Below are 26,311 nucleotides of genomic sequence, written 5' to 3'. Positions count from 1 at the left end.
GGGTCGGGTTGGGTTGAGCCGGGCCGGGATGAACCGGGCCGCCCCCCGGGGGCTCCTCAGCTCGCCCCCCGGCCCCGCTCCTCTCCGCCCGCTCCGGGGAAAAGTTGGCCGAGCGCCTTGCATCTGCGTGACAGCCGGTCCGGGGGGGTGAGAACCAAGGTGGGCAGCAGGGACGGGGCTGGGGAAGAGGAGCGGCCGGGGGAAATTGATCCGGGAGGCGGCGGGCCGGCCGGGGAAGCGGCGCGGGGCAGGTAGATGGGCAGGCGGCAGCGCTGCCCGCCCCAGGTGCACCGCCGGCGGAGAGAACTCTGCTCCGAACGCGGGGGGAGGAACGTTGGGCTCGGCCGGGGCTGCGAAGGGGCCGGCGAGAGAGGGGCTGCCCCGAGATGCTGGGGGGCTGCAGGGCACGGAATGCGGCCGAGCAGCGGTTCAGGGCCGGAGCAGGAGCGGAGGGTGCACTTTCCCGAAGCTCCCATTGTGAAATGAAAACACACACCGCCCCCCTCCACCCCCCTCAAATAATAATAATAATAAAAAAGCTAAAAAGCGAGGAGAGGGAAGGAGCTAGCCCCCTTTCGCCCCCCCCCCCCCCCCCCCCCCCCCCGGCAGCATCCCCCCTCCTCTCCGTTCCCAGCCTCGCAGCACAGCGAGAGGGGTGAGCGAGCGTCCGTAGGCAGCGCCGGGCCACGTCTCCGCCGGCTGCCCAGAACCCCACGGGGTTTGTGCCACGGGTGGAGGGGTCGGCCAGATCCCCAGTGCCCTCCGCTGCACCGGACAAGGGGATACAAAGCTTGCAGGAGTGGGGGCGGGGGGTTCAGGGGGGGTGGCTTCTACGTTTCTCTCCGAAAGCATCGGACCCGCTTGAGGGGGGGGAATAGAGGAGGGGGGGATCAGAAAAAGCTGCGCACGCCGTGGGGAGGTTGAAGGGAGGGGGGTGGCCGGATTGAGTCTCCGCACCCCGCTGGGAAGGCCGGACCCCCCCGTTACCCCCACCTCCTCCCTGAGGTATCCGCAAGTTGCAGTGCTGCGGGGGGCGGCGGCGCGCACGGAGGCAGCCCGGGGCTGAGCCTGAGCCGCGGCGGATCCGAATATTTATGTTCAGATTTTAAAAAATTTAAATAAATAAAATATTCCCCCGGCTTCTCTCCCCTCCCCTGAAAGCCAAGAATAGGAGCCATCTGCCAGGAGCATTTGGTGCTTGCGAGCTCCTCTCTTTCTTTGTTACCGGTGATAAATTTCTGTTTGTAAGATTTCCCCGTGAAACGATAGATAGATGTGTATATGATTTTTCCAGCTCCCGTGAGATCTTTTTTCTTTTCGTAGGGAATGGTTTGGAAGGGATGTTTGGGGCTCCGAAATTTCAATTTCTTTCGCTCTTTCTGTGTTTCCTTTTTTTTTTTTTTTTTAACCTATTCCTCCCCCACCTCCCCCCCAGCCCATCAGCTGGTGGAACACAAATGAAGATGCGTCTGGGTATCAGCTCTCTTTCGGGAGGGTGTGGGGGGTGGGGAGTTGTTTTTAATTCATTGTTATTTTGGAACCAGATTTGCATCACCATAAAAGGTGGATTCCCCCCCCTCACTTCTTCATTAATCACATTTTTGTTATTAACCATCCGGTTTGGAAAATGCATTTCCCCTTTCCTTATCCCCACCCCCTCCACTACCTTTATTTTTATTTTAAATTTAAGAAAAAGCATCATCAACCCAAACGCAACAGATCACCCCGTGCCATTTCTTCCACTTTCCCATCTCAGTTGTGAGGAGATGTGGGGTGTAGGGGAGGAGGGGGGAGTGCGGAAAATTGGGTTTGTTGCGCACGTCTGAATTTGTTTAAAGGAGTGAAATATTTCTTTTCTCACTGCTGTCGCTGCTTGGGGTGCTGGGGTGGGGGTGCTGGTGTTGGAGAAGAGAGCCAGGTAGGTTTGTTCTTCCAATTTGATCTCATTTTCTGATCGCTTTACTTGAAAGTAAATAATGAAGCAGGAGAGCATAGAGAGGTGCCGAGGAGCTGCGTGTACAATGGGTTTAGCGGGGAGGCTGGGGAGGAATGGAGAGCAGAGCAGTACACAGCTTCCCTCCCTCCCTTCTGTGTTTATCTCTCTCTCCATCCTAAGGAAGCTGGCGGAGAAATCATGCTGCATACTGAGCAGTGGCAGAAAAAAAGGAAGGTATCCAGGAGAGGAGGGGGTGGGAGCCAGGGGGGGCTGCGTTGGGTTGATGCTGGGGGGAACGGAGGCATTGCAGCGCACTGAGCCCCAGCTGCGGGCTGCAGGAGGGTGATCGCATGATCGCACCCTGCTCTGGTAGAGGTGCAGTTTGCAACCAGGAGATCGAGCTCTGAGAACGGTACTGGGAAAGTAGTGGGCAGCAGGAAAGCGAAACACTTGCAGCAGAACAAACTCAACCCCAAGCCAAGCCTCTAAAGCCAGGATGGATTGAGAACTGCTTTCTGAAATCTCGCATTTATGTCATGTTTAGCTTGGGCTTCTGTTTCCCTCCCCTCCTGCTCTCTGGTTTTGGCATCTGTCAGGAGAGTTGCATTTCAGGATGGATTGGAGGTCTGTGCCAGGCAAGGAAAGGGAGATGGGGAGAGAGATGAGAGAAAAGAGGAGAAGGGTTTTCTGACACCGCTTAGCTGGAGTTGATTGGGTTTCATGCTCTTGGTGTTCAAAGAAATGTTTAGACCCTGAATGTAAGGCAAACAAACAAACACAAAAAGCAGAGAGGCTGCAGTGGAGCTGTGCTCCAGAGTTGCAGTGTCTCATTAGTACCTTGGTCCTCAACACTGTAAAGTAAAGCGGCCTGTTCATCCTGGCCAGGCTCACCCAGGCAGCCCCGCAGTGCATGCATGTGCTGCACAAAAAGGGGAAACACATGGAGAGCACAGAGCAGCTCCAGAACATGGTGCTGGTGAACAGAGCAAACTTGGTGGTTGAGCTCACTTAGATGGGTGGACAAAACAAGAGAGGCAATGAGGTAGAGAAGAGGAGAGGAAACGGAGCTGTAGAGCTGCTCTGTGCAAAGAAACATTAGTTTGGTTTGATTCTAACTGCTGATTTTCCAGCTTCGGATCTGATTTTTTTTTCTGTCTTTTTTTTTTTTTTCTTTTGCTTTTGAACTTGAGAAATCTGCCTTCAAACCAGCTCTGCATTTGGGTTTCAAGGAAATGCAAAAGGCGAGAGCATGTGCAGAGCTTGCTGAGTGCAGGTTTGCAGGAGGCGGCAAAGCGAGAACCTTTCTGCAGAGCAGCTGCGAAGGTTGGGAGGGAGAGGCACAATGAGATTGTATGGCTGCAGGTGCAGGGCCAGTTCTCAAGAAGGTTCTTCCTGCCTGGTCAACAGGTTCCCTAGGAAAAGTAATAATTTCCTGTAACAATTTACATTAAAAATAATAACAAAAAGCACTCCGATTTTTTTGCATGTCAAAGTTCTGCAAATTGCTTCAAGTAGCTTCTCTTAAAACATGTTTAGATTCAGTGTCATGAGTGAGCTTTATCTCGTGGAAAGAAACACAGTAGTGCAACCAACTCTCATGCAAAGAGACTGAAGGGTTAGAGAGGAAATCGTTTTGGTGATGGCTGCCTTGGCCGTGATACTCGCACAGTGTGCACAGAACGTGTCTTAGAAAGACGTTACATGTGCCGTCTCTAAATAGGGCAGGAAAGAAAGGGGCCGTGTGCTGTTGATTTCCAGGTTGCTTTTCATTTAGATCTATTTGTATTTGAGGTGAGATTAGAAAAAATAGCGGCGTATGTTCATAGTTTCTGAGCTTTTAAAATATTTTGATAAAAGTGCTGTGCAGTGATGGTGAATCTGGGCTGCTTCGTCCTTTTGGTTGATGTGCTCAGTGGCTGAGATGGATGTTCAGCTGGTGAGAAATCATTTTGCATTTATTTGCCGCTCGGCAGATGAAGAGCATATTTAGTCAGGCTGCTTTAAATATTGAGAACTAAAAGTCTTCAAGGTTTTACAATCCAGTTGCATCTAATGGGAGCGGCCAGAGCCCCAGTCTTGTGCAAAACGTCTGTTTCTTTGCAGAACAAAGGGTTGTCTGGTGGCAGATTTGACAATAATTATGACTTAGAGGAGTGCGCGCTGGTAGAAGTCATACAAATTATCGCCATCAGTTCCCGACTCCAGTTGCCACCTCCTCGGCTAGCGAACCTTTCTCGCCTACAAAAAACCCTTCGCACACAACGTTGCTTCCTCTTCCCCATTTCCTACCTCCATCGCTTCGCGCTCCGCGCTGTTTGTTGATAGAAAACACTTTCCAAAATAAACTTTGCTGGCTGGCAGCCGTGCCGCCGGGCCGCCTCGCGCCAGTGGCGGCTGCTGACGACTAGGGGGAGCTCGGAGCCCGCCGATGTGCGCTGGGCTCCGGGATGCGCCGCGCCGGGAGCGGCGGACGCCGCGCGGTGTTCGCAGCCTCAACTTGGAGGATCGATTTTCACGCGCAGATCTTCCCGGCGCTCGGTGAGAGGGGCTGCAAGGCAGGCGCAGCTATTTTTAGCTAAATCGCGGCTAATCGACTCGGGATTACGGGAGGTTTTTTTTTTGTTGTTGTTGTTTTTATTTTTTATTTTTAAATTAAAATTAGTTTTTAACAATGCTTTTTTTTTTTCTTTTTCTTTTTTTTTTTTCTTTTTCTTTTTTTTCCCCCTTCTTTTTCTTGTCAATGTGCGATGTTTTAATTCTCAATTTGTTGCTGTTGGATAGAGATCAGGATAATGCTACCTGTACACCAGTGAGGCTCTGTTCGCGAAGGGAAACCCACGTTTGTTTTTCCAGTGGGCACATAGTGAGCACAGGAGCTGGAGCTACGCTGAGTTGGGCGTTGATCACATCTACAAAAGCCACACATACCCCTGCCCAGAGGCTCTTCTGATGTGTAGTGTAGCTCAGGCCCTTATAACAAAAAAATCTGCAGCTCTAGCAAATGAAAATAAATGAAATGAAATGTTTCTTTCCTAAAGAGAAGCACAAACCCACGTAGACTGTGTAGAAGTTGCAGCTCTTCCAAGCTCTTCTCTGCCTGCCTCACTGCCCACCATGGGTGGACTTTAGCGGGACATTCCTTGCTCCAACGTGTAATTTCATGGTGTGCACATGAGAAGCTTCAATCACTGGATGTCAGAGTAGAGTTCTCACTTTGCCCAATACGAGAAATTAATCAGAAGATGATATGGTTAGCACAGTGCAACAGAGTCTTATTTTTAGTACTTGGTATAGGGATGAAGATTATCCTGAGACAGGAAGGCACGCTCTATTCTAACCTGAGAGAAGTAAATTAGGTCAGACGAAAGATCAGGGCTGTCATCAACTGTACAAAAACCCTTCACTCTTGCGTAGTGAGGGCCAGCAATTTATCTGATGATTTCTCTACTTCATTTAATGTTTGAATCGAGCCTGTTGGAAGCCCACAGCCCATCTGACAAACCGTTGACACTGAGAGAACGGCACCCAGCGACAGGAAACCTTCCCTTCTCCTCTCCCAAGCCCCTCAAACTTTGCTGATCGCAGCTTTGCTTCCATTCCACAACTGCTAACTTTTATGAAGAGGAACAAGAATCTCCCTCTCCTCCACCTCGGTGCCTCTGCCCCCCGGCACATGCACATGTACGTGCACGCTGTCTTTCCTCCCATCTTTCCTCTGCCTCCCTCCCATCCCATTCTCTGTGCTGGAGCCCAGCAGCAGCCTCCCAGCACCAAGATGGCTTCTGCTTCTCTGCCCAGGATTTCCTCTTGGGGCAATGACTTCTCCAGGGCCGCAGTGCAGATGTCGGCAGCCCTGGTCCTGTCTTGGTAGCAGCCTTGAGAGAAGCGCGTGGAAAAACGAACAGCGGCTGGGCTCCCTGCCTGCCTGAAAGTTACTGATGCCATAAAAGCACTTGGTGAAGTATCGGCATTGGCTGCAGATAGATTTATATACGTGTGCCTTTTTAATGAGGGAGGGAAAAGCCATCAATAACGGCACACATTGATAAACGCGTGATTCATTCAGCTGTTTCTACTACAGCACCTTCCTCTTTGGTGTTTATTTACTTTCTTAGATTGTAGCTGGGCAGGCTGCACACCGTTCCTCTGCACCCACAGCTGCAAGCCTCAATCCAGCCGTGTGCTCAGCCCCAAACATCAGCTCAATCTGCTCCCTGCTCTCCCTCCCCACAACTGATGCCTGCTCAGTGCTGTAGACCTTTGCTGGAGCTTTAAGTAACAGCTTTTTCTTCTACTTCTTTTTTTTTTTTTTCTTCTTCTTTTTTTTTTTTTTCCTTTCCTTCTGAAGGAATATATAAAAAATGCCTAAAGCAGGCTGCTCGAAAACAAATTAAAGCAGAGGGACACACTTCATGCGTTGCAGGCACGCGCCAGTAGAAGGGGGTTAGAAGAATATCATCATTTTACTGGCAAAAGTGACACTAGATCGGGGATTTGATTAATGGTGCAGCATTCACAGGGACTTAGCTCTCTGTTTTTGACATATGCAAGTCTTTTGTGTAGTTGTCTCAGTGCAAGAAATTCCATTTTTTTTTATTTTATTTTTTTTTTTTCCTGGAGCAGTTGATAATTTGTATGTGCTGGATATGCCCAAGGTACTTTCCAAAGACTAAGCAGCAGACAGTGCAGGGTAGAAAAGGAATCCAAAGTTAAGGGGAAGGAAAAAAAACACTGGTTTACTTAACTTTTTTATGACCCCTTTTACTAAGCCACTGGAATAAGCCATAAATTCGCCGAATGTTATAATGAATACGCTTCAATGAGAGCAAAAAAAAAAAAAAAAAAAAAAAAAAAAAAGAAAAAAAAAAGGCTTAAGGAGATTGTATATGAGCAACAGTGTTCCATACACAGTTGAGAAGCAGGCTCTTTTGAGACTGATATTTCTAAAAAAGAACAGAGTGGCCGTGTGTTTAATACGCGTTCAGAACTAATTACGGAATTTTGATCACGCCTTTTCAACCTTTCGGTAAGAACCCCGCGCTCCACGTATCCCTTTCTAAGGCAGCTCAAAGCCTGCACCAAAACACTGCTCCTTCTGCCTTTGTGGCACCGAGCGCTCCTTTCTCTCCTTGGCTGTCGTTGAGTTTTAAATAAAACAAATCTATTCACTGGGGAACAAAGCATGCTTTTAGATCCCATCATCACATCCCATTTTATCTGTGACGATTTACAGCTTCTGCAGTCTATAGAAGTCCCTCTGCATTTTACGCTCTCGAAAGCAGTAAATATTTTTTGGTGAACGTATAGTTTACTTAGGAGGAGACACGCCACTCCCTTCTTCAACAGCGCGTGGAGCTCCTGGTGAAATGCCATCTGACAAACGCTGAGATCCGTGCAGACCCTTGAATGTTCGTGGCTTTTGTTCCCTTTTGGTTCCGCGGGGTTACCGTACCCTTTCCCTCCTCGTTTTTCCCAAGTCTCGTGCCTTGCTCTGCTCCTTACGGCCGGGCTCGCTCCGTCCCAGGTGTGCGCGGCGGCCCGAACCGCTCTCGGAGTGACTCGGGACACTTTTGCAAAGCCGGCCGACCCTCGGGAGCCCGTGCGGGAGTTAACGGGGGGCCCCCCATCCCCTGGCCCCGCACGGCCCCGCGCAATGGGGAGCTCTGCGGTTTTGGGTGCTGAGGCTCCGGCCCCACAGGTGCCTCCGGCTACTCCGCGCTTCGCTCCGGTGCGCGGCTCTGCACGGCGCGGCTCTGCACGGCGGAGCCTCTCAGCCCTTCCAGCCGCCTTTGTGCACTTGGCATGCGGCTGAGTCTCTTGAAAAGTAGCAGGGAGCAGCCGACCCATTTGTTTCTGGGGCTTCCCCACAGGTTGCCTCTTTCGGCCAACTCAGCCTCGCGCTTGTTGTTGTTATTTTTAATTTTAATTTATTTGAATAATTGTTTTTCTGTCCTCGGAAAAATGAAGAATTGGTGGCAGCTAAGCTGCACCTGGTACTGCTTACTGTGATGCTGGCGCAAGGTGCAGCTGTGGACTCAACCCTGCACTCTGCAGCTGTGAGGGGACCTGGAGTGGGTTACTGATAAAGTCGGGCGGTGAGGGACTGCATCACCTGCTATGCGGTGTTAGTCATTGTGCAGTGAGGATCCCGACACCGATTTCTGCGATAACCCAGCTCGGGAACGCGTGATCCGAGCTATTTCCACTAAGCCTGTTGATGTTACAGTAAATGTGACATGTGGGTGTTGATGGAAGGCACATCGTTTTCAGGCCCGCTTTGGGCAACACCCTGACGAGCAGTCACTTATTTGTGCTCTCTCCTGCTTCTCTTCGAAGCCAGCGATAGTTGTGTGTGGGCTCCTGGCCCCAAGGCAGCCCCAGCTCACCCCAAGGGAGCACCCTGACTCAGAAACAGGACTTTAACAGTGCTTATCCATCCCCCCTGGTATAGGTTTGTGACCCCACTGCAGAAATGGAATGTAGCGAGGGAGTTCAACACGCAGTGCCCAGCGCCAAAACATCTCTCTTTCCCCTTCCTATGCATCACTTTGATGACCAGGGGATGGAAAACAAAAAACAAAAAACAAAGAAGATAGGAGCCCACTTTCTGACTCCTTTGCACCTTCCACTCTGCAGTGCAATAAAAACACAAGAAAATAAATCACTGGTGGCTGGACCCAGCCTCTTGCAAAGCCTGTGAACAAGCATCTACAGGACTGTCCTCTGAGGCCGTTGAGATGATTTTGAGTAGCAGTCCTTTTCACTGCTAATGGGCATGGTTTTGAGACATTTGACAGGCAGAAAGTAGTTAGCATGTGCATTTGCTTTAATGTTGGGCATAAGAGTATTGTTTGCATGGGGCGCGTATGCTGTAATGATGTCACCACGCTGCAAGAGGAGTGCTGGTGGTTTTGCGACAGTGCCTTTGTGGAATTAAGAAAATTGTCTGCTGCATTTTGGCACTGTAGGCTTTGAGATGCTGTTCGGAATCCAGACAGTAAGCATAATGCTTTTCAAAGTAAAGAAATTGATTTAGATCGTCTTGTTGCATTGATTTCATGAAGCCACCGAATGACAGCGGTGTTGCCAATGTCCCTGCAGATCACTCGTCCCTATCGCCATGCTCACCTGGGAGGTGGTGTAGGGCCTTTTGGAGGAGCCTCTGGGCACAGGGATAATGCCAGGCACACCTTAACACACCTGGAAGAACCTGGGCACAAGTCCTGCCTGGAAATAACTCGTTTGCATTTTTTTCCCCTTTTCCCACGTAAGGGAGATGAGATGTTTTCCATTCTCCTTTTTTTGTGTGGCTCGACATTTCCTTCTTAAAAAAATAAATAAATGAAATAAAATACTCCCGAGGAAACACCCTCCTCCCCCCAAACCCAGCTACCAACAAACAGAAATAAAACCACAGAGTTAAATTCAAATAATGTGAAGCGACTCATTTGAAACCCACAGACACAAGTGGAGTCAGAACTTAGATTGAGACTGGCCTAAATTGCCCCACTGCTATTATAGGACTCCTGGCAGAAGATCTCTGCTGCTGTATTAACCAGGCGTGACCTGGTGCGTTATGGGCTGGACTTCAGGCTTTTTTCTCTTTTCCTTTGTGGGTTTTAAATCTCTCCTGTAATGTTACTTGAATGTAGGTTTTTAATGGCTTAATTGAGTTGTCAATAGGAAGCCTTTTTATTATTATTATTATTATTCTGAGTAAAAAAAAAAAATGCAAATTGACATGGATAAAATGCATTTGAAGTTCTATTCAGTATTTTGTTTTTCGTTCTTTTATGTCTGTTGTCCATGTTCTGAATAAGGGATTGTAATATAGCTCCTGCATTGTTAGGTTTATGGCCAGTCTCCTGCTTGATGATTTGTTAAGCTGAAATCAGACACAGAGTTGAGGCAAATAAAATTTTGGTAGTTTGAAACCCAATTACTACGGATCACGAGGGCTCCCCTCACCGAGCAAACGAAAAGCTGAATTTCGGTAAATGTGACGACTGCCAAAATATGAAGGAATACCAGATGTTATTTTAAAAAAGTGCCATTGCAGAGTCCTTGGAAAGAGAGAGTGAGAGAGTGTAAGTGAATAGGCATATGTGGATTTAACTAATATTCAAATGAACTGCGGATCTGAAAGGAAAGAATTCTCAACAGTTTAGCTGCTAAAACCTCCTTCATGTTTGCAGAGCTGCGTGGTCAGGACCCTTATCAAATGCAGCAGTTTCGCTACATTTTCTGAAGAGCACAATTTAAATCACAGGGAAAAAAAAATCCTCCCATCAAAAAGATAATAAAGTTGAGACCTGTGCTTTTCTTTTTATTTGTTATATATATGCCAAAATTCAGCCTTTGTAATTTGAGAGACCGACTTTAATCTGAAAGCTTTATAGGAACGTTACATGAAACTTGTAACAAACATTTCCCCCTCTGCCACCTTTTTCCTTACGACTTGGGTTCAGTTCCTGTTTTCCTGTTGTCTTTTCCAGCTCTTTGTCCCATCCCCTGTCTGTGTATGTGCGTGTATATCTCTCTGTGAGGTTTTTTTTTTTAATATTTTGACACTCTGCTCCCCCTTAATAGGAATTCTTCCTAGAAGTAGCGTGCGCGTTTCTGAAGGACCCTTTTCACAGTCCTTTTCTTTTGGCTCTAAAATGATGTATATGTAATTGGTAATTAAAGGTGCAAGCTCTCTTCAATATAAACAATATTGCTCAATGTTAGATCATTAAAGGGAACCGCAGCACTAAATAATTACCTTTTGCATTGTGACACACTTTTCACAGCCATCCGCTCTCTTCCTGGCAGTCCCTGTTCGGCACAGGGTTATGGTTACATTTTCACTGAGTCAAGGAGGCACCTTTTCATAACATAAATTGATGAATTAATTATGTAACGTTGTCTTCAAACTCCCTTTCAACTTAGATTAAAGGGAGAAAAGTAATTATGGGTTTTTAGGATGGTGCTTTTTGGTAACCTTGGGGTGAGCTGGGAAGCCAAAGCCTTCCTGTGCCCATTGTTGGCTCATGGGATGCGGTGTGCTTGAGTCCTTTGCTGGGATCTCAGTCCTTCCGTTCCCTCAGTTCTCTCTGTTTTGCTGCTCTGATGCAACTTGCAGTACAGCTGGTAGATACACTAATCAATTATTTATTCTGGAAGGGGAAAACAGGAATGATTCTTTTTCTAACCTGTCCTTTTTGAGGCTCGACCATTTTTGTTGTCAGATGATACATTTCACCTTCTACCTCCTGTCCCTTTTCTATGGTCCTTGTTTATTTTTTTTCCCCCGATTTGCTGAAGAACGAGACAAAACTCCTTTTGTCTTTGGCCAGGAAGAGAATCCAGATCTGGATTATGACATCTGCTTATCTCGGTCTCACTTCTCTGAGCTATTTGTGTAACTTGCTTTCCCCGGGAAATCCATAAGCAAGCCACTCAGGCCAATAAAGAACATTTCTCCTACTATTCCTTTAATCCTGATTCGATTAGAGGTCTCACTTGCTGATTTACATACTGTTAGCTCCTCTGTTTTGTTCTGCCCAAATCCTATAGTCCTCATAGAGGCAAAACAGCCTTAGGCAAAAGTCAGTGGAAATTCTGCCCAAGTAAAGACCAAGGTTTGTATGATTTGGCAGTTACGCAGCAGAACAAGAGAAAATAAAACAAAAAACAAGTATTGCCCCAGAAATGGATTGTGATCTATAATTACTTTATCATGTAAGAATTATCTTCAAAATGCTCATTAAAATATGCTGCATTTTATTAATGGTGAAATGAGAAATTGCTTATTTCCTAAAAACAGATTCAGGTCATTCAGAAATGCTTTTGGAGTGTTTTGAGGGTAATGGTATGAAGACCACAAGGTCCATGGTCAAGATTTCTATAAAAACATTTACTAAGCTAAATAGCAACTGCACAGGTATTTGGCAGTGGTAAAATAAGTGGAAGATTTTGGGCTGAGCCAATATTCCAATATGTTACTCTCTTTCCCACTGTACACACTTTCGAAACATCTTCACTTTTCATGAGCATACATCTTGCTTGCCTTCCAGCAGTTTTCTGTCCCACCGTGCCAATGGGCAGTCATTTCACATTGCTGATGTCTGTAATGGGACAAGGTGGTGGTACTGATGTCATGTGCCTGACCCTGCCTGCCCAGTGTTTCACTCCCTGCTTTTTCTCCACACTGAAATGAAAGAGGAGGCTCGGGTGTGTAAGACTTGCTGGATGGGGTCTTGGCCAGATGGCTGGGAGATGCAGTGGGAATGAGAAGGTGGGTTAAAAAGAGAGGAACCGTTTCAGAAAGTGACTCAGGGCTCGAATGTTTGCAAAATGGCTCTTTGCTGATCTCCTTACAGTGCTGGCAGCAGTGGGAAGGAGCTGTCAGGAAAGCTATGCCAGGTCAGCCTTTCCATTTTGTTTCAGGCAGGCTTGGTTGCAAAATATATTGAAATCATTCTGGGAGAGTGGAAAAGCTGAAAAATGAAAGAAAGATCTAATCAGTCTTGGCTTCTTTTGGGTGTGTGTGGGGGGGTGGCTGGGCCTCTTGCGATGCATCTGTCAGAGTCTGTGAACACTCAAAGCAATCTCTTTCTCTTCTTCCCTTGCCCTTTTCCTCCCTCTTTCTCCTTGTCCATATAAAGCAGAGGCTGACCATGTGGAACCGGCACTCGCCGACGAGGATGAGAGCCTGGCAATAGCAGAGCCAGGTGGCATCAGCATCGCTGCAGGTGGGACAGACCCCGACTTGTTAACCTGTGGACAGTGTCAGATGAACTTCCCGCTGGGAGACATCTTGGTTTTTATAGAGCACAAGAGAAAACAGTGCAATGGCACTGGTGGTGTCTGCTATGAAAAGAGCATGGATAAGAGCAGCCCTCCCCCCTCCTCACGCGCCGAGCTCAGGAAAGTGTCAGAGCCAGTGGAAATCGGGATCCAAGTCACACCCGATGAAGAAGACCGTCTTCTCACGCCTACAAAAGGAATTTGCCCCAAGCAGGAGAACATTGCAGGTACAGCATGTTTTACACTCAATCAACCGCCTAGGTAATCTTTTGACAAAAGCCCTGTAGAATGTGCCATGGAATGGAGGCTTCAGCCACAGGTCTTTGTAGGATCCATCAGCCTGGAGGTCCCTTGTGGCTCTAGGGTGCTCAGAGGGGCTGTGTGCCCCGCATGTGGTCCAGTATACATCTCTGCACAGGATCAGCTCTCTGACACCAGGGGCTCTTTATCCCCCTGGAGAGAACCAACGGACGGTTTGCACACACAAAGGAAAAAGGAGAATGTCGGGGGTGGAGGAATTCAGGAATGTCCTTAGGCGGGTAGCAGTGGTGTAGGAAGGGGGACTTTGGTGAGATGCTCAGTTCAGTCCAGTTCAAATGTGCTTCCTAACATGCAGACCCACTGGGAAAGGTCAAATCCTGATAGTGAAGTTGATGGAAAAATGCTCTTTCCGCTGGTGCTAGTGGGGAGAAGACTTGTCTGTGAGGGCTGAGCAGGGCTTCATCAAGTCCTTGCTCGTTCCTTCTGCTGGGGTGGATTTCAGCTTTCTGATTTGAGTTACTGACTGTGCTGCCTGTCTTGGGCCTCTGAAATGGCCGGAACTGGGTGGGGGACACCTCTATTTGCATACACATCCCCAAATGGGATTTTTGAAAGAGACTGACCCAGATGAGCAGATTGCAGGCATTTCCTTTTCCTAACCCCCTCAGCCGTGGTGCTCAGATAGGATTTAGCAGTTAGCATTTTCTTGGCAGATCCCCCTGGCTTGGTGGTGGACAGGCAGCAATGGCATCCACATGGGTGAACTGCTGGGAAATGAATGACTGCTGGAGAGTGCATGATGTGGGGCAGCTTATGGAGCACAGGGTGTTTCTTCTCTTCGCAGCACAGCACACGCTGCTTGCCACACTGAAAGGAAGGGCTGTGCTCCTTGCTGGAAAGTGGGTTTTTTGTGTTAAGCAGCAGGAGCTCCCCTCAAACTGGCCTTTGTGTTCAAATTGACTGCATCCAGTGCAGAAGACCAGTGTCAAATTGTCATTGCTGCCACTATCCCAATTTCTCTAGGAAGTGTCCTACAGGATTAGATCTGACAGTCCAGAAACCTGACTGTAGTAGAGATGTTCCCATGAGGGGATTCCCAGCAGAGTAGTACTAAGCTCCTATCTTTACAATCAAAGCTTCAGCTTTCCCTCTTTTAGCACTGGAGGTGTGTGAGTCCCTCCCCAGCACCTCTGAACAGTTTGGTCATTGTGTAAACGGGGATGTGGACTTTGAACTGCTGCAGTCCTCAGACCTCCAGGTGATCTGCCTTGTAGAAAGGGGCATATCCTTCCCATTGACTACCTCATCTTCCAGGAATCTTTAAGGGTGCAGACATCACCTCAATTCAGGGCAGCTGGTAGCTTTGAGGGGGCAATAACAGAGGCAGCCTCTGCTGTAGCACTGAAAGCATCACTACCGTAAGTCCTGACCTCATTCTTACCCTATCCTTTAGAAGCTGTAAATGCATTTCCTGGCAGAGATGAATCCCTCGTGGTGTAACAGCTTTCTGAGGGCTAGATTTCCTTCACAACTGATGGGAGAAGTATTCAGGAACTGCTTCTCCTCCTGCCTGCTGAAGGCCTCCTGAGTGGTGCTGAGCACTCCCAATACCTGCAAGCTGGTTGTGCTCAGCTGCTTGCAGTGGGAACCCAGTGCTTAGTAAGGCTGGTCCAGGAAAACTACACTGTAGCTGCACTCCAGATCTCACCTTTTACCAATCTGTGCCCAAGTTCAGTCTGAAACAAAGTACTTTAATGCTCAGCTCAGAGGGTGCAGTCCTCTCCAGCTCCTGGGGGTCAGCATCAATGCAAGCAGAACTTTTGCCATGTAGAAAATCTGCAGGGAGAGAGGGGTGAAGGTTTTATTCACGTGCGGAAAAGTCATTAAAAAAAAATAATAATAAAAATTAAAAGCCAATCTGGAGCACCTAATCTCTTTCAGACTAAACTGAATATCAAATGAAAATACGTATGAAAGATTTTGAATTGAGAAAAATAAAAGAGTTTATCATTTGATTGGCATTTTCTCAGCAGTGCATGGAGATAGGGACATCCACTAAATAGTGCAGTAATAATGCTTTCTCAATTAGGAGCCCAGTTCTGAGATAAAAGATGCAGTGTCCTTCCATATTTTTTTTAATAGCAACGGATAGTTTTCAATAGTAGGATAAAAGCCTCACATTACAGCCATGGAGGGTAGCCATGAAAAACCCACAGAAGTCATTCACTGGAAAGGCTTTAGTGGGATATACCAAACCCCTTATTTATATTTCAATAGAAAGGCTTTCTGCATTAGCCAAGAAAATCAGAATCTGCATTTAACATTAAAGGTATTTCCCAGTGAGCGGCTGTAGAGCATTGTTGTTAGATTTGTTAAAAAAAGAGACTAAATACGATTTCATAAAAGGGAAACTTAATCTCTAAGGCAGCTTTCTCCCACCTCGCCACCCCCTCCCTTTATTTTTTTATTTTTTTGTTAATAATGCAACAGCCTACAGTATTTTTACTTTATATGTGACGAAAGATATTCTTAGCCTTTCTGTACTGCGACAGGAAGAATGAATTTCTTTATTCCACCAAGAAATATGTAAAATAATCCCTTAGAAGTATGGGGAGATATGTTTGTTCAAAGCATTTAAAATGTTATTTTAATCAAAGGCACAAAACACTCTACATGCTGTGTCAGCTAAAGGAGACCATTACATTTTAACAGCAAATCATGCTCTTTTTCCCCCTCCTAGACAAGCCCCCCCCCTTTGAAAGTAACTTTTTTTTTTTTTTATTAAATAAAAAGGCGAAAAAGATTAAAGAATGAAAAAACTTCAGTGGCTCAAATGTATAAAGTAATTTAATATGGTGGAAGCATTAATTATTTTAGCTTAATTGAATTCTGAGGACTGCAGTAGTTGCATTTTTGTAGACAAGCTCTGTTTATTATTTCTTTGTGTAGATTAACAGTAAAGGAAACATAGATAACTTTCAGTTATTTATTGTAAAATAAATGTGTCAATTCATGTGTAAAGCAAGCTGTTCAAAGATAATTGAGTCTTTATATTTGAAGAGGGAAACCAGAAATCACCCTCTCGCCTCTCCGGCTCCCTGAAATATGCTGCCACCGCTGCTGCCCTCAAATAGGTTTCAGCTCCTCTCCTTGATCTCGTGTTATTTTTGTAGACCTTCTTATTTGGTTGAAATGATTTGTGCGGCCTTCTTCTGTGTGACTAAGCCGCAAAATGTTACTCAGCTTCCCAGAGCTGAGCGCAGCCAGCATACATCAAGCGCTGAGCGTGGTTCTGCCCCTTGCACCTTTCTTCCCTCTGGGCACAAAGGTGCTGGGATGCAGCACCTCACCAACTACTAATTCTGATGTGGGGTGCTCCCTAGCTGTGAGGTCTTCACTTCCCTTTTTCTTTTTGCTTTTCTTTCTTTATTTCTTGGTAACTCCATTCATTCTGGTCACTAAATCCCTCCCAACCACATAACAGACCTTTTGGCGCTTACAGGAAGACAGGTAGAGCTCAGGAATGTGCAAGACTTTGCATGCATGCAATGCAAATCTCTAACCGCCATTTCAGTAGAGATAATGGCAACTTTATCTCTGCAATCAGCTTTTATCAGACCTTCTGATAATGAACTCTGTAATCTTTCCCGGACTGGTAACTTGCAAATCCAAGCTTTTCAAGGGACTTTCATGTAGTTACCCCCCCCCATCCGTAAGGTATGTGCTAACATGTTAGCTGCCACTGTGAGGATGTGCCTTGCTCAGGAGCAGGTTGTCCTGTAAAGCTTTTTTCAAATCGGCTGACCTGGTTGAAGATCAATTCTGCCTCTCATACGGAGGATGTGATAGCATCAAGCAGATGTAGCAGATTGTTGTGCAGCAAAACAAAGCAAGGCCAATGAGTTAGTTAGGAGTTATCAGCCACCACTTCTTTCACTTCACCAGTAGCAGGTATTCTGGAAAAGTTTGATCACTGCTGTGTTTTGTACCTCTTCCTAGCTTTTATGTTTATGAGATTTTAGGCATGACTAGATGAGCAGTTCTTGCTGAAGAGGGACCTGGAAATGCAGGTGTCCTGTGACTGACTGTCTCTCTTTTCTGTGCTCTGGACAGTGTACTGCCACAGACACATGACAACGCCAGCAGCAGAGGTTCATTAAGACAGTGTTAATTTTTGCAAAGACAGTGCAAGGAAAGAGATGGGAGTTGATTTGAATTCCTCATTCATCCTGTCCCAGCCGCCAACGCTAGTCTCCATACATTATGTACTTGAACTGGATGTGCATCATGAAAAAAAGGCTTCCTGTCAGAGGCAGGATTTAACTGCAACCCCTGCTCCATGAATGTTCATTTCAGGCTTTTGAATGGTAAAACTGCCAGTGAGAGAAACTAAATAACTCGCATGTGCTGGAAGCCAGAGATAAACACCGCTGCAGGTTGCCATGAAATAGGCTATTTGATATATTTAGAATTGTTATTTTTCTCCAAATTAAGATTAGTTAAATCCATGTGTGTTGTGTGAGTGATTGTTAACTCAATGGCATGGATTATCCTTTTTTCAAATCATGACAGCTAATTATTATTGCTGTCTACTCTGAGACATTCACTTACAATGTACCATTATGGACCCGTGCACCCATATTAGCCATAGGACTCAGGCAGCCATCATGATGCCTTCACACACGAGGGGAGGAAACCACTAACTGAAAGAAATCCACAGCTGACAGCAGCAATACTAGGCAGGTTGGAAAGAGCGTCCCAGATACTGAAGGGCATGAGGGCCATCCTTAGTGCCCTACTGCCCTTCCCAGGGCCGCTGTGGCACTGAGTTCTGCTTTCAGCCCCTCTCCAGTCTCGTGGGTCTGGCAGGAGTGCCCTGTCCAAGCCAGGCAAGGAAAAATGCCATGCAGGGAAGAAGAGGCTTCCAGAAACGTGTGGTAACAGAGCCTGAGAAACCTGGGCTGCAGTTGAAATCCCCTTCGTGAGGCTTTTCCAGGCTTGTTCCTTCCCTTGCTCCTGCCAGGCATTCCCTGGTGGCAGAGGAGTTACCTGGCCTCCTCCTCCTACTCCTCTGTGTCTCTGTCAGGTGTTTAGCAACGTGTTTTGCTAATTGGTGCCTCTGAGCAGCACTAGGGATGCTTCAGGGCAGGGGGTGTGTGAAGGTGTCAGGCACAACGGGGCTGGCAGTGGGTTAATGAACAAACCTCCTGCCCCCAGAGGCCTCAGCTGAGCTTCTGCTTTGGGTGACAGGGAGAAAAACAAGGCGGCTGATCTCACCCATAGCCCTGCTTGCACCAGAGGCAGCGCGGGGGCCATGCTGGGGGAGCCTGAATCTCCTCCAGGGCCCCCTGCCCAGGTGTGGTATTGGTGGCTCTGGCCACCCTCCCCTTGGGTGGCTTCCAGGGGTGCGCTTCAAGCATGACAAGGGGCTGCTGAAATGTTGATAGCATGAAGCCCTCAGGCTGCCTGTGGGGCCAGTCAGGACACAGCAAGGGGCCTTCCTGTGGTGCCAGTGCTGAAGCAGGAGATGGGCTGGGGAACTGTGCAAGCCACAGGCTGTATGTGGGTCTGTGGTAGGAGCAGAGCCTTTGAGGAGGGATGTGGTCCCTGTGGGGGATCCCTGGAGACAACTCAGCACCCCTCTGTGGTGTTTCTCCTGTATGCAGTGGGTTGGTGGGCTAGGAGAAAGGAAGGGGAAAGGGAAATATGCCTGATGATGGCCCATCAGCCTGTGGGGGGATGTGCTGGTGCTGAAGGTCACATGTGTATCCCCATAAAGGCTCTGTCTCACAAGCAGTCCTGCACAGGCAGCCACTGCTCCATCGCAGCCTCTCTGAATCACGGATATGGCAGCTTGATGCTGCCCAGTGTGTCCCGCGCAGGCACCGGTGAGCACCACTTTATGGTGAGAAGGTGAGAAACCTGCTTCTTACGAAACTTATTTCCCCTTGCTTGAACTTCACCGCGCCCATGTGGCACTGCTCCAGTACTGTCTTCTCGTCTTCTCTGCTGCGGTTGCCCAGGGCCCATTGGCCGCCCTCCATGACATTTGTCACCACGGTGCCACCAGTTGTGTCCTGCCTGGGGTCCAGACTGGCCATGCACCAGGGTCTGGCAAAGGCTTTCCCAGCATCTGTGATAGCCAAGTGTGAAATTAATCACATCGAGTTTTAAAAATAGGCTAAAAAAAAAAAAAAAAAAAAAGGCACTGAGGAATATTTTGCCCTCAGTTCTCCCTGCCAGTTTTTGTTTTGTTTTGTTCCTCTCACCATCCTGTTTTTCAAAGTTATTTTATGCCTTCTGCACGTGGTTAGCAGAGCTCCCATGGGCAGGGAGGGTGAGTAATGGTGCAGGAGTGGAGCAGCTGCCCATAGAGTCCCACTGGCCCCGTGCTGCCTCGGTTCCCCTTGGTTAATTTCCCTGCAAGCAGTGGTGCGCTACCAGATCGGCTGAGTCGTGTGGGCAGAGACCTGCCCCCAGCACAGGGTGCCGGACTGGAAAAAGGGAGCTCACTGCTGGTGTTTTTTCTTTCTAATCACACCCACTTACAGTCATCTTACTTAGGCTGTACTTGTGACAAGGCTAGGCAAAACCTTTATAATACAAGTGTCATTTTGCAGGCTGATGAGAGATTTTAAGAAGGTCATTTGGTCTATTTGTTCTGAAGTGGACGTGTGTCTGGAGTAACTCAGTAAGAGCAAAATTTGCTCATTTACATCAAATTTGCACTGCCATTTCCCTCTTCTGATTCTAGACTTATTCAGAGGTAGAGTCCAGACAAAATGTCAGCCAGCAAAATGTTTTGTTGCTTTTCTTTGGGACCTCTTGTGAAATGACTTAGGCCGTATGTGGGAGACCAGAAACTGTGCATTTCTTTGATCATTATTAGCATGGAAAGATCGGTAGATTTTTGAAAACACTAACAGTGAGTGATGAAAAGGCACTGGTCAGCCAGTCATTAGTCATTTTTCCTGACAATTTCGCCAGGAGCTGTCAGAAGCAAAGTAAAAGTAGTACTAATAATCATATAGAGTGTTTTGGCATTTGTTTTGATGTGACTAATAATAATAGGCTTGTGTGCTCAGAGGAGCACTGCCTACAAGAAAGGAGTTTGCATGATTTTGCAGGGGAATTTTGCACTGGAACATAGAGAAAAGAAAGCTGGTTGCATGGAAGCACTATAAAACAGAAAAGCTAGATGCAAAAAGTTGCTGGAACTCTCCTGTGGTGAATAAGTACATAAAGGTACAGAAAAGGCTCCTTTGCTTCAGCAAGACAGAATGCTGCTATGGAGTGAGGTAGCCCCCCTTCGTGCCTTTTCCATCGATTGTTTTTCTTTCTCAGCCCATGTTTGAACTGCGCTGCCTATACACACAGTGACCAAATCAGCTGTGACATAAAGGCTGAACTTTTCTGGTATTTTTTTGAGATTGGAACATTTTTCTATCATAACTGGAGGAAAAAAGAAAAAAAAAAACAACAACCTTGTGAAGTAATCATACCTTTTGTACAAGAAATGCTTGGATTTCTATGTCACGCCACATCACTTGTGAGGGCATAGATTTGGGGCTGAGATCCAAGTCTGTGTCAGAGTTGAAGATGGGGGTGAGAAACACAGGAGAGAGGCCAGGTATGGAAATAAAACTGCATTTTCAGGAGACAGCACTACATGCCTGGAGACACTGGGTAGCTCTCAGAGCTTGGGAGAAGCACATGTTTGCTCCAATGAGAGCACCATTTTCTGCATGGCTCCTTCTCCCCACTCCCTTCCACCCTCCAAATGGTAATTGGTGGGCTGTGCGGCCTAAGTGTGTTTTTTTAAAAAAGTGGGTGGGTGGGGTATCTAGGGATTTGGTGTCTAAGCTCAGGAGTTAAGCCGGAAATCCCGGAGATGTAATGAAAACAAAACGGACTTTTCACTCGCGCTGTGGCATTCTGGCAGTGAGAACACTTTCCTGAGCCAATGTTTTCATTGTAGGTTTTCTCGAGAGAAGTAGTGGAAACGAATCGTTAACCCCTTAACAGGAATAAATGCGGTTGCTGCAGCAAGGAGAGGAGAGCTTTCTTGGCTCTCAGTTGCCACGTTGGAGAGCTGGGGTGTGTGTGTGTGTTTGTGTGTAGTGGGGAAGGTGGGGTAAACACTGCTTGTAAGAAGTTTAATAATCTTAATGGCAGATGTGAAGTGGTTACTTAGTGGTTGTTGTTTTTTCCTCTTTGCATGTATGCCTTTGCAGAAAGATTCAAGTGTGATCAGCACAAACCACTACTAAGCCCAACAGCTCTTAAACTTGCTCCTTCTTACTCCTCTGTTCTGGCATTTGGTCATTTGTTTCTGGAGTGAGATGTGGGGGATACTGCACAGCGGTCTCTCAGCAGGGTCATGAAAAAGATGCTGATGGAAAAAGACCTACCAAGTAGCAGACCCCAGTTTTCTTGGAAAGGTGAAGCACAGGATATGTGTGTGTAGCGGGCATGTTACATATTTAGCTTTAAATGTCCAGCAGCTTGGCCAGCATTCAGCATTACAGGAGTAAGCCCCTTCATTAAAAATAAGGGTGTTTGGGGAGGAAGGGAGGTGGGAGTGATTAATCTAATTTAACTTAACAGCCACTTTTGGTGGAGAGATTGTGTTTCCCTGTCTTCCATGCTCTGATTAGGCTGCATTTTATTTCAATTTTTTTTTTCACCTTTTGATCACGGCTAGCACTTACCACGTTTCTCTCTCCACTCTCTCATTAGTGTATTTTATCTGTGCATATTCTTGCAAGCAGTACAGAGCATCAGCCCCCTGCTCTAGCTAAAGAGCATCTCATCTACTGTTAGCATCTCGGAAGAGCAATTAAAATCATTGTACACCTTCTTCCAGCTGCCCTAGATCCTCCGATCCGGCCGCTGCATGCAGATCCTGGGACTCTTGGTGCTAAGCAGACTTTGGATGTAATTGCAGAGCTACTGCAAGGGGCTGTGCCTCTGCAGCTGACCTTGCTCAGCGTGTCTGGCCTCTGAATAGATGTTTGCCTTCTTTCTTTCCACTTTGACAGCTCCCCCCTCCACACACCATCCCCTCACTCAGCCCCAGCCCACTCCCTGTCTGCTCATGCTGGAAAAGCACTGTGTTGGGAAGGTACTGTTGACTGCAGCTGCAATGAGCAGAAGCAGAGGAGAGCATCAGTTCTCCTGCATTTTCCTGTTTGAAGGGAGAAAAGGAAAAAAAGATATGCTGGTGAATAAACGATGGATCTACATTTGTTTAATACCCACTGCTTTTGTGACGGTCATTTAAACAAGGCAGAGTGGTGGGGGATGAGAGAACAAGACAAGGCAGCAGATGGGGATTGAACAGCCCTGTTCTTCCTTTAAGACATTTATTATTTTCAGTCAAACCTGTAGCCAGCTAATATAACTGTAAAAGTCTTCTTTGAATTATTGGCAGAGTGCTCCGGAGTCTTCTGTTTGGGCTGATGTACTTGCGTGCAGGCAAGATCCAGGTTTGCATTTAGCACCTACTTGTTTTATTTTCTTTATTAAAACAACTCCTAGCTCATTTTTTTGCTTTCAATACTCGCCTTCCGTTTCCCGTTTTCTGGAGTGCCCTATTACTAGCTCATAAAAAGAGTTAGAAACTGAAGGGAAGTTTCCTGAGCAAGAAAGAATCTTTTTTAGCTTTTTTTTTCTGCTTTTTTTTTTTTTTTTTTTTTTTTTCCCCCTATGGCTTGGCCTGGAGCCAACCTGTCTTTCAACAAGTAGAGAGCCATTCCAAGTTGAAATTTATAGAGCAGAGTCTAGGTTCAAGGGCTGAAGCCCGCCAACAGCTCCGGTCTCTTTGTTACTGATTAATTCTGCAAGCAGTTCAGCTGGTTTGCTCACTTCTGCCTCCTCTTCACAGCGCTGCATCGATTCCGAGGCGGCTGCTGCTGCTCCCCCTCCTCTGCTTTTCAGCAGCGATTTCCCCCTTTGCTATTCCCAAACTCATTTTAACCCCACGCAGTCCAAGTTGCACTGCATCAGCTTTATAGTAAAATTAAAAAATTCTTTGACTGTTTTTTTTTTCTTCTTCTTCTTTCTTTTTTTTTTCTTCTTTTCCCTACAGCTAATTTTAAATGTCTGGAGCTTCCCATTTCACTTCAGCTCATATTAACAATTGCTTCTTGGCATCGTTTGGAACCAAAGTTCCCAGGTTTTAATTAGTTTACTCAAACGCACACAGCGGGGCAAAATAGTTTCTTTCAGCTTTACCTGCAAAGGATGTTTCCTGTCTCAGCGAGGGGGTTTCCCTGGTGGAGGGATTTGAAAGGCAGAAGTTTTCAAGTGGTCTCAATATGGGGCCCCACAAGAGTGAGTGTGGGAGGTGAGGAGGAAAAACAGCAGGAAGAAAAAAGGAGAAAAATCAAAAAGAGTTTGGGAAAGTACCTTAAAACGAGGACAGTCCCAATCCTGCAACAAACTCAATGTCAAATCACAACCTTATTGGTAGCAGTGAGGGTTCTGCCACTGGTTTCAGCAAAGGCATAGTTGCACTCTCTGCCTGCTCCTAGCTGTAGGTATTCAGATGGTCCTCTTGCGTTCAGCAGGATTACTGATGAGCAGAAAATTAAGCACGCCTGTAAACGTTGGCAGGCTGAAAATCTGCGCTGGTACTTTCAGACCAAGTGAAACGCATGTGGGAGGTTTTTAAAGAAGAAAGTGCATGGGAGTTTTAAAAAAAGGAGAGTGTAGCTGAGCCTGCCATTTTTAAGTGCCTTGGGGAAAAACCTGGGTTGCTATTAAAAATATCGGAGGACTAATGTGTTACTAATTGTGTGACAATTATCTTCTTTAGAGCATTCGATTGCAAGTCCCGAGAAAATAAAAAGATGAGGATGAATGGCTAGAGATTCAGGCCCGTGTTTCAGTTCAAACAGTTATTTTCTATGAAGTAGAAATTAAAGCAATCCAAGAGGTTCACCTTACCGTGAGTCTTGGTTATTCTGCTCCTGGAAGTCTACTTCTAAGTAGGTTATTTGGAGAATTAAAAATGAGCAACAACAAAGAAAAGAAGCTCAAACCTAGTAGCTGTCTGAGACCTCTATATGTGGCTTTACCACAAAGCTCTTAAATTCTTGTTTAAACATTTCTCCAAAGCTGTTACTCAGGAAATAAAAATGTGTGCTGTTTGTCTACAGCAGATTAAAAGTTTACCTTTAATGTGACAGCTTCTCAAATCTAGTGTCGGAAACATGCCTCTATTTTATGGTATTGTGAAACAGGTCTGGACCAGAAACAATATATTTAACTAAGAGAGAATGAGATAGAATTTGTGGGTTTCTTTTTTACTCTTTAATGGTTTATAACCAGAGACCTCTGCTATGTCTGTCTGAAACGTTTGTGATACAAATGGCTAGCACATGTAAGCCACATTTTGAAATCGAACAGCTAACCTTAAAAAGTCTTAAGTTCAGCAGAATGCAACTTTTTAAGTCCATGGACAACTCTTTGTAAAGATCTGGCAGAGGAATCTAAAGGTTGTTTCCCCCCCCCAAAAAAAACATTCATAATTTTGGCTGTGGAAAGCTGAAAGGCAGGCGAGCTCTGAGAAGGCTCTCACATCTGCCTCAGCCTGTGCGCCGATTCCCCGGGGTCCCATTTATAACAATCTAACAAGATAGAATCTGCCTTTGAGTATCAGTAAATATGGCTAAAGATCACAAAACTGTACTCATAATTGTTCAAGACTAAAAGGCAGAATATAGCGTGTGATTAATGTTTATGGTACAGGGCCTCTTTGTGGAAAGAAGATAAAGCAATAAACCCCAAAACCCTCTAAAAAAACCCAAGCCCCCACTGCAGTCCCCTCGGAGTCCACTGCAGAATGCCTTTTTTTTTTTTTTTTTGCAAAGTTCTTCGTTCAAGAAGAATATTTAAATGGGGGCAGGACACAGATGCATCACTGTCTGTAAGAGATCTCTGGTAGGGGCACCTGCTTATGTTAGAAGGAGTGGTGGGTTGGATGAAGTCTCCATTAGCACTGCAGCTTTGCTGCGGCTGGGATTTGTTCAGGGCGAGGGGCACACGGCAGTAAACCTGACCCTTACCCAGGTGGGGTGTTGCATCAGCATGCAGGCTGTTCCTCTGCAGGAAGCTTGGGAATTCCTATTGTCCTCACTGTTGGAAGGCTTTGCTGTTGTCTGGAAAGGTTTATTTTTTGAGTGATAGTGGGTGGAGAATGCAATACAGATGGATATGTTTCTCTCTTTCATTAGCTCTTTTAAAGTGCTTGTTTAAATGCATTCAGTTTGCTTTTCAAAAGGTAAATGTCAATGATTCAAATATCACTGTTAAAAAGAAAAGAAAAAAAAAAAGTTGGACTTTGTTAAAATTCTGGTCCTGAAGTGGCAGAGGTGACTCTGGATGTTGTTGTAGGGTGGTTGGTGCTGGTTCACATCTAGGGGTGGATCCCTCTGCAGCACAGAGCCTAGACCAGGTTCTGCCTGGAGCAGGCAGCATGGGGATGACTGGGGTGAGGTGTGACTGGGAATGATTGTTCCATACTTTGGGGAGTTTTGTTTTTTAATGAAGGAAGCCTGGTTGGTGGGGTGAGACAGTAATCTAGGTGTGCAGAGCACTGTGCTAGCAGAAATACCACTCTGGTGCACTATTATGGAAGAAACTTGGCATTTCTAAAACTGTGCTCCAGTATTTTTGTTTTCCACTCAGGCCCTGCTCGGTCCCTGCACTTCTTCCAGCCCTGGCTTGGTGATGGCAGTGCTGAATAGAGCTTACCTCTGTCTCTGTAACCCTTCTTGAGGCAGTTCTTGGTGGTTGACAGGTGGAGCAGAGAGATCATCAGCTCTTTCCCTAAACCTACCATCCCATTTTGTTCCTGAGAGTAAAGCAAGCCCAAGGATTTGTAGTACTCATCTGGCTCACTGATGTTGGTTTTAACCCTCCCATCTCTTTGCCAGTGCCAGCTTTAAACAGCCCACAGGCGACATGCAGGTAGGAGCTCTCATTTCTCAGATGAGGCAGGAAGATGTGGATGGCTTTCATTTTCCAAAGTGTCTGGCTGTGTCCGGAGGACCATGAACAAGCCCAGATCTCTTCAGGTCTCGGTGCCATTGGCAAGTCATCCCTTCTACCCAAATTCCTCAGAAAAAATGGTTGGATTAAACAAAGTGAAATCACAGGGAAAGTACCAGTGAGGGCCAAGATGCTGCTATTCCCTTTCCCGGCCCACACTCCACTCATGAGGAAGGATGGAGGATGGGAGAATTCGTGCCACTTTCCTAAGCCTCAGCAGTGTTGCTGCCGTGGGCACGGTGCCAGAAGATGGCTTCTGCCTCCTAA

The 26,311-nt window shown here is 46.5% G+C and overlaps 1 protein-coding gene across 4 annotated transcripts in view; it reads left to right on the top strand.

The window, feature by feature from the left end:
* The window catches only part of BCL11B (BAF chromatin remodeling complex subunit BCL11B), a 90,778-nt gene that overhangs the window by 776 nt on the left and 63,691 nt on the right, over nucleotides 1-26,311 (top strand). For 2 of the 4 annotated variants that reach the window (XM_042813809.1, XM_042813806.1), the window contains exon 2: nucleotides 12,589-12,954. In XM_042813809.1, coding sequence (XP_042669743.1) covers nucleotides 12,589-12,954 — 366 coding nt within the window. Of the gene's footprint in view, nucleotides 1-12,585; nucleotides 12,955-26,311 lie in introns of all 4 variants that reach the window. The other 2 variants (XM_042813808.1, XM_042813805.1) reach the window with 1 other exon arrangement.

This window comes from Centrocercus urophasianus, unplaced genomic scaffold (genome assembly GCF_019232065.1).
Source record: "Centrocercus urophasianus isolate 14NV4802_14NV808 unplaced genomic scaffold, USGS_Curo_1.0 seq_14, whole genome shotgun sequence".
Taxonomy (NCBI): Eukaryota; Metazoa; Chordata; class Aves; order Galliformes; family Phasianidae; genus Centrocercus; species Centrocercus urophasianus.
This window is presented reverse-complemented; position numbering and strand designations above follow the sequence as displayed.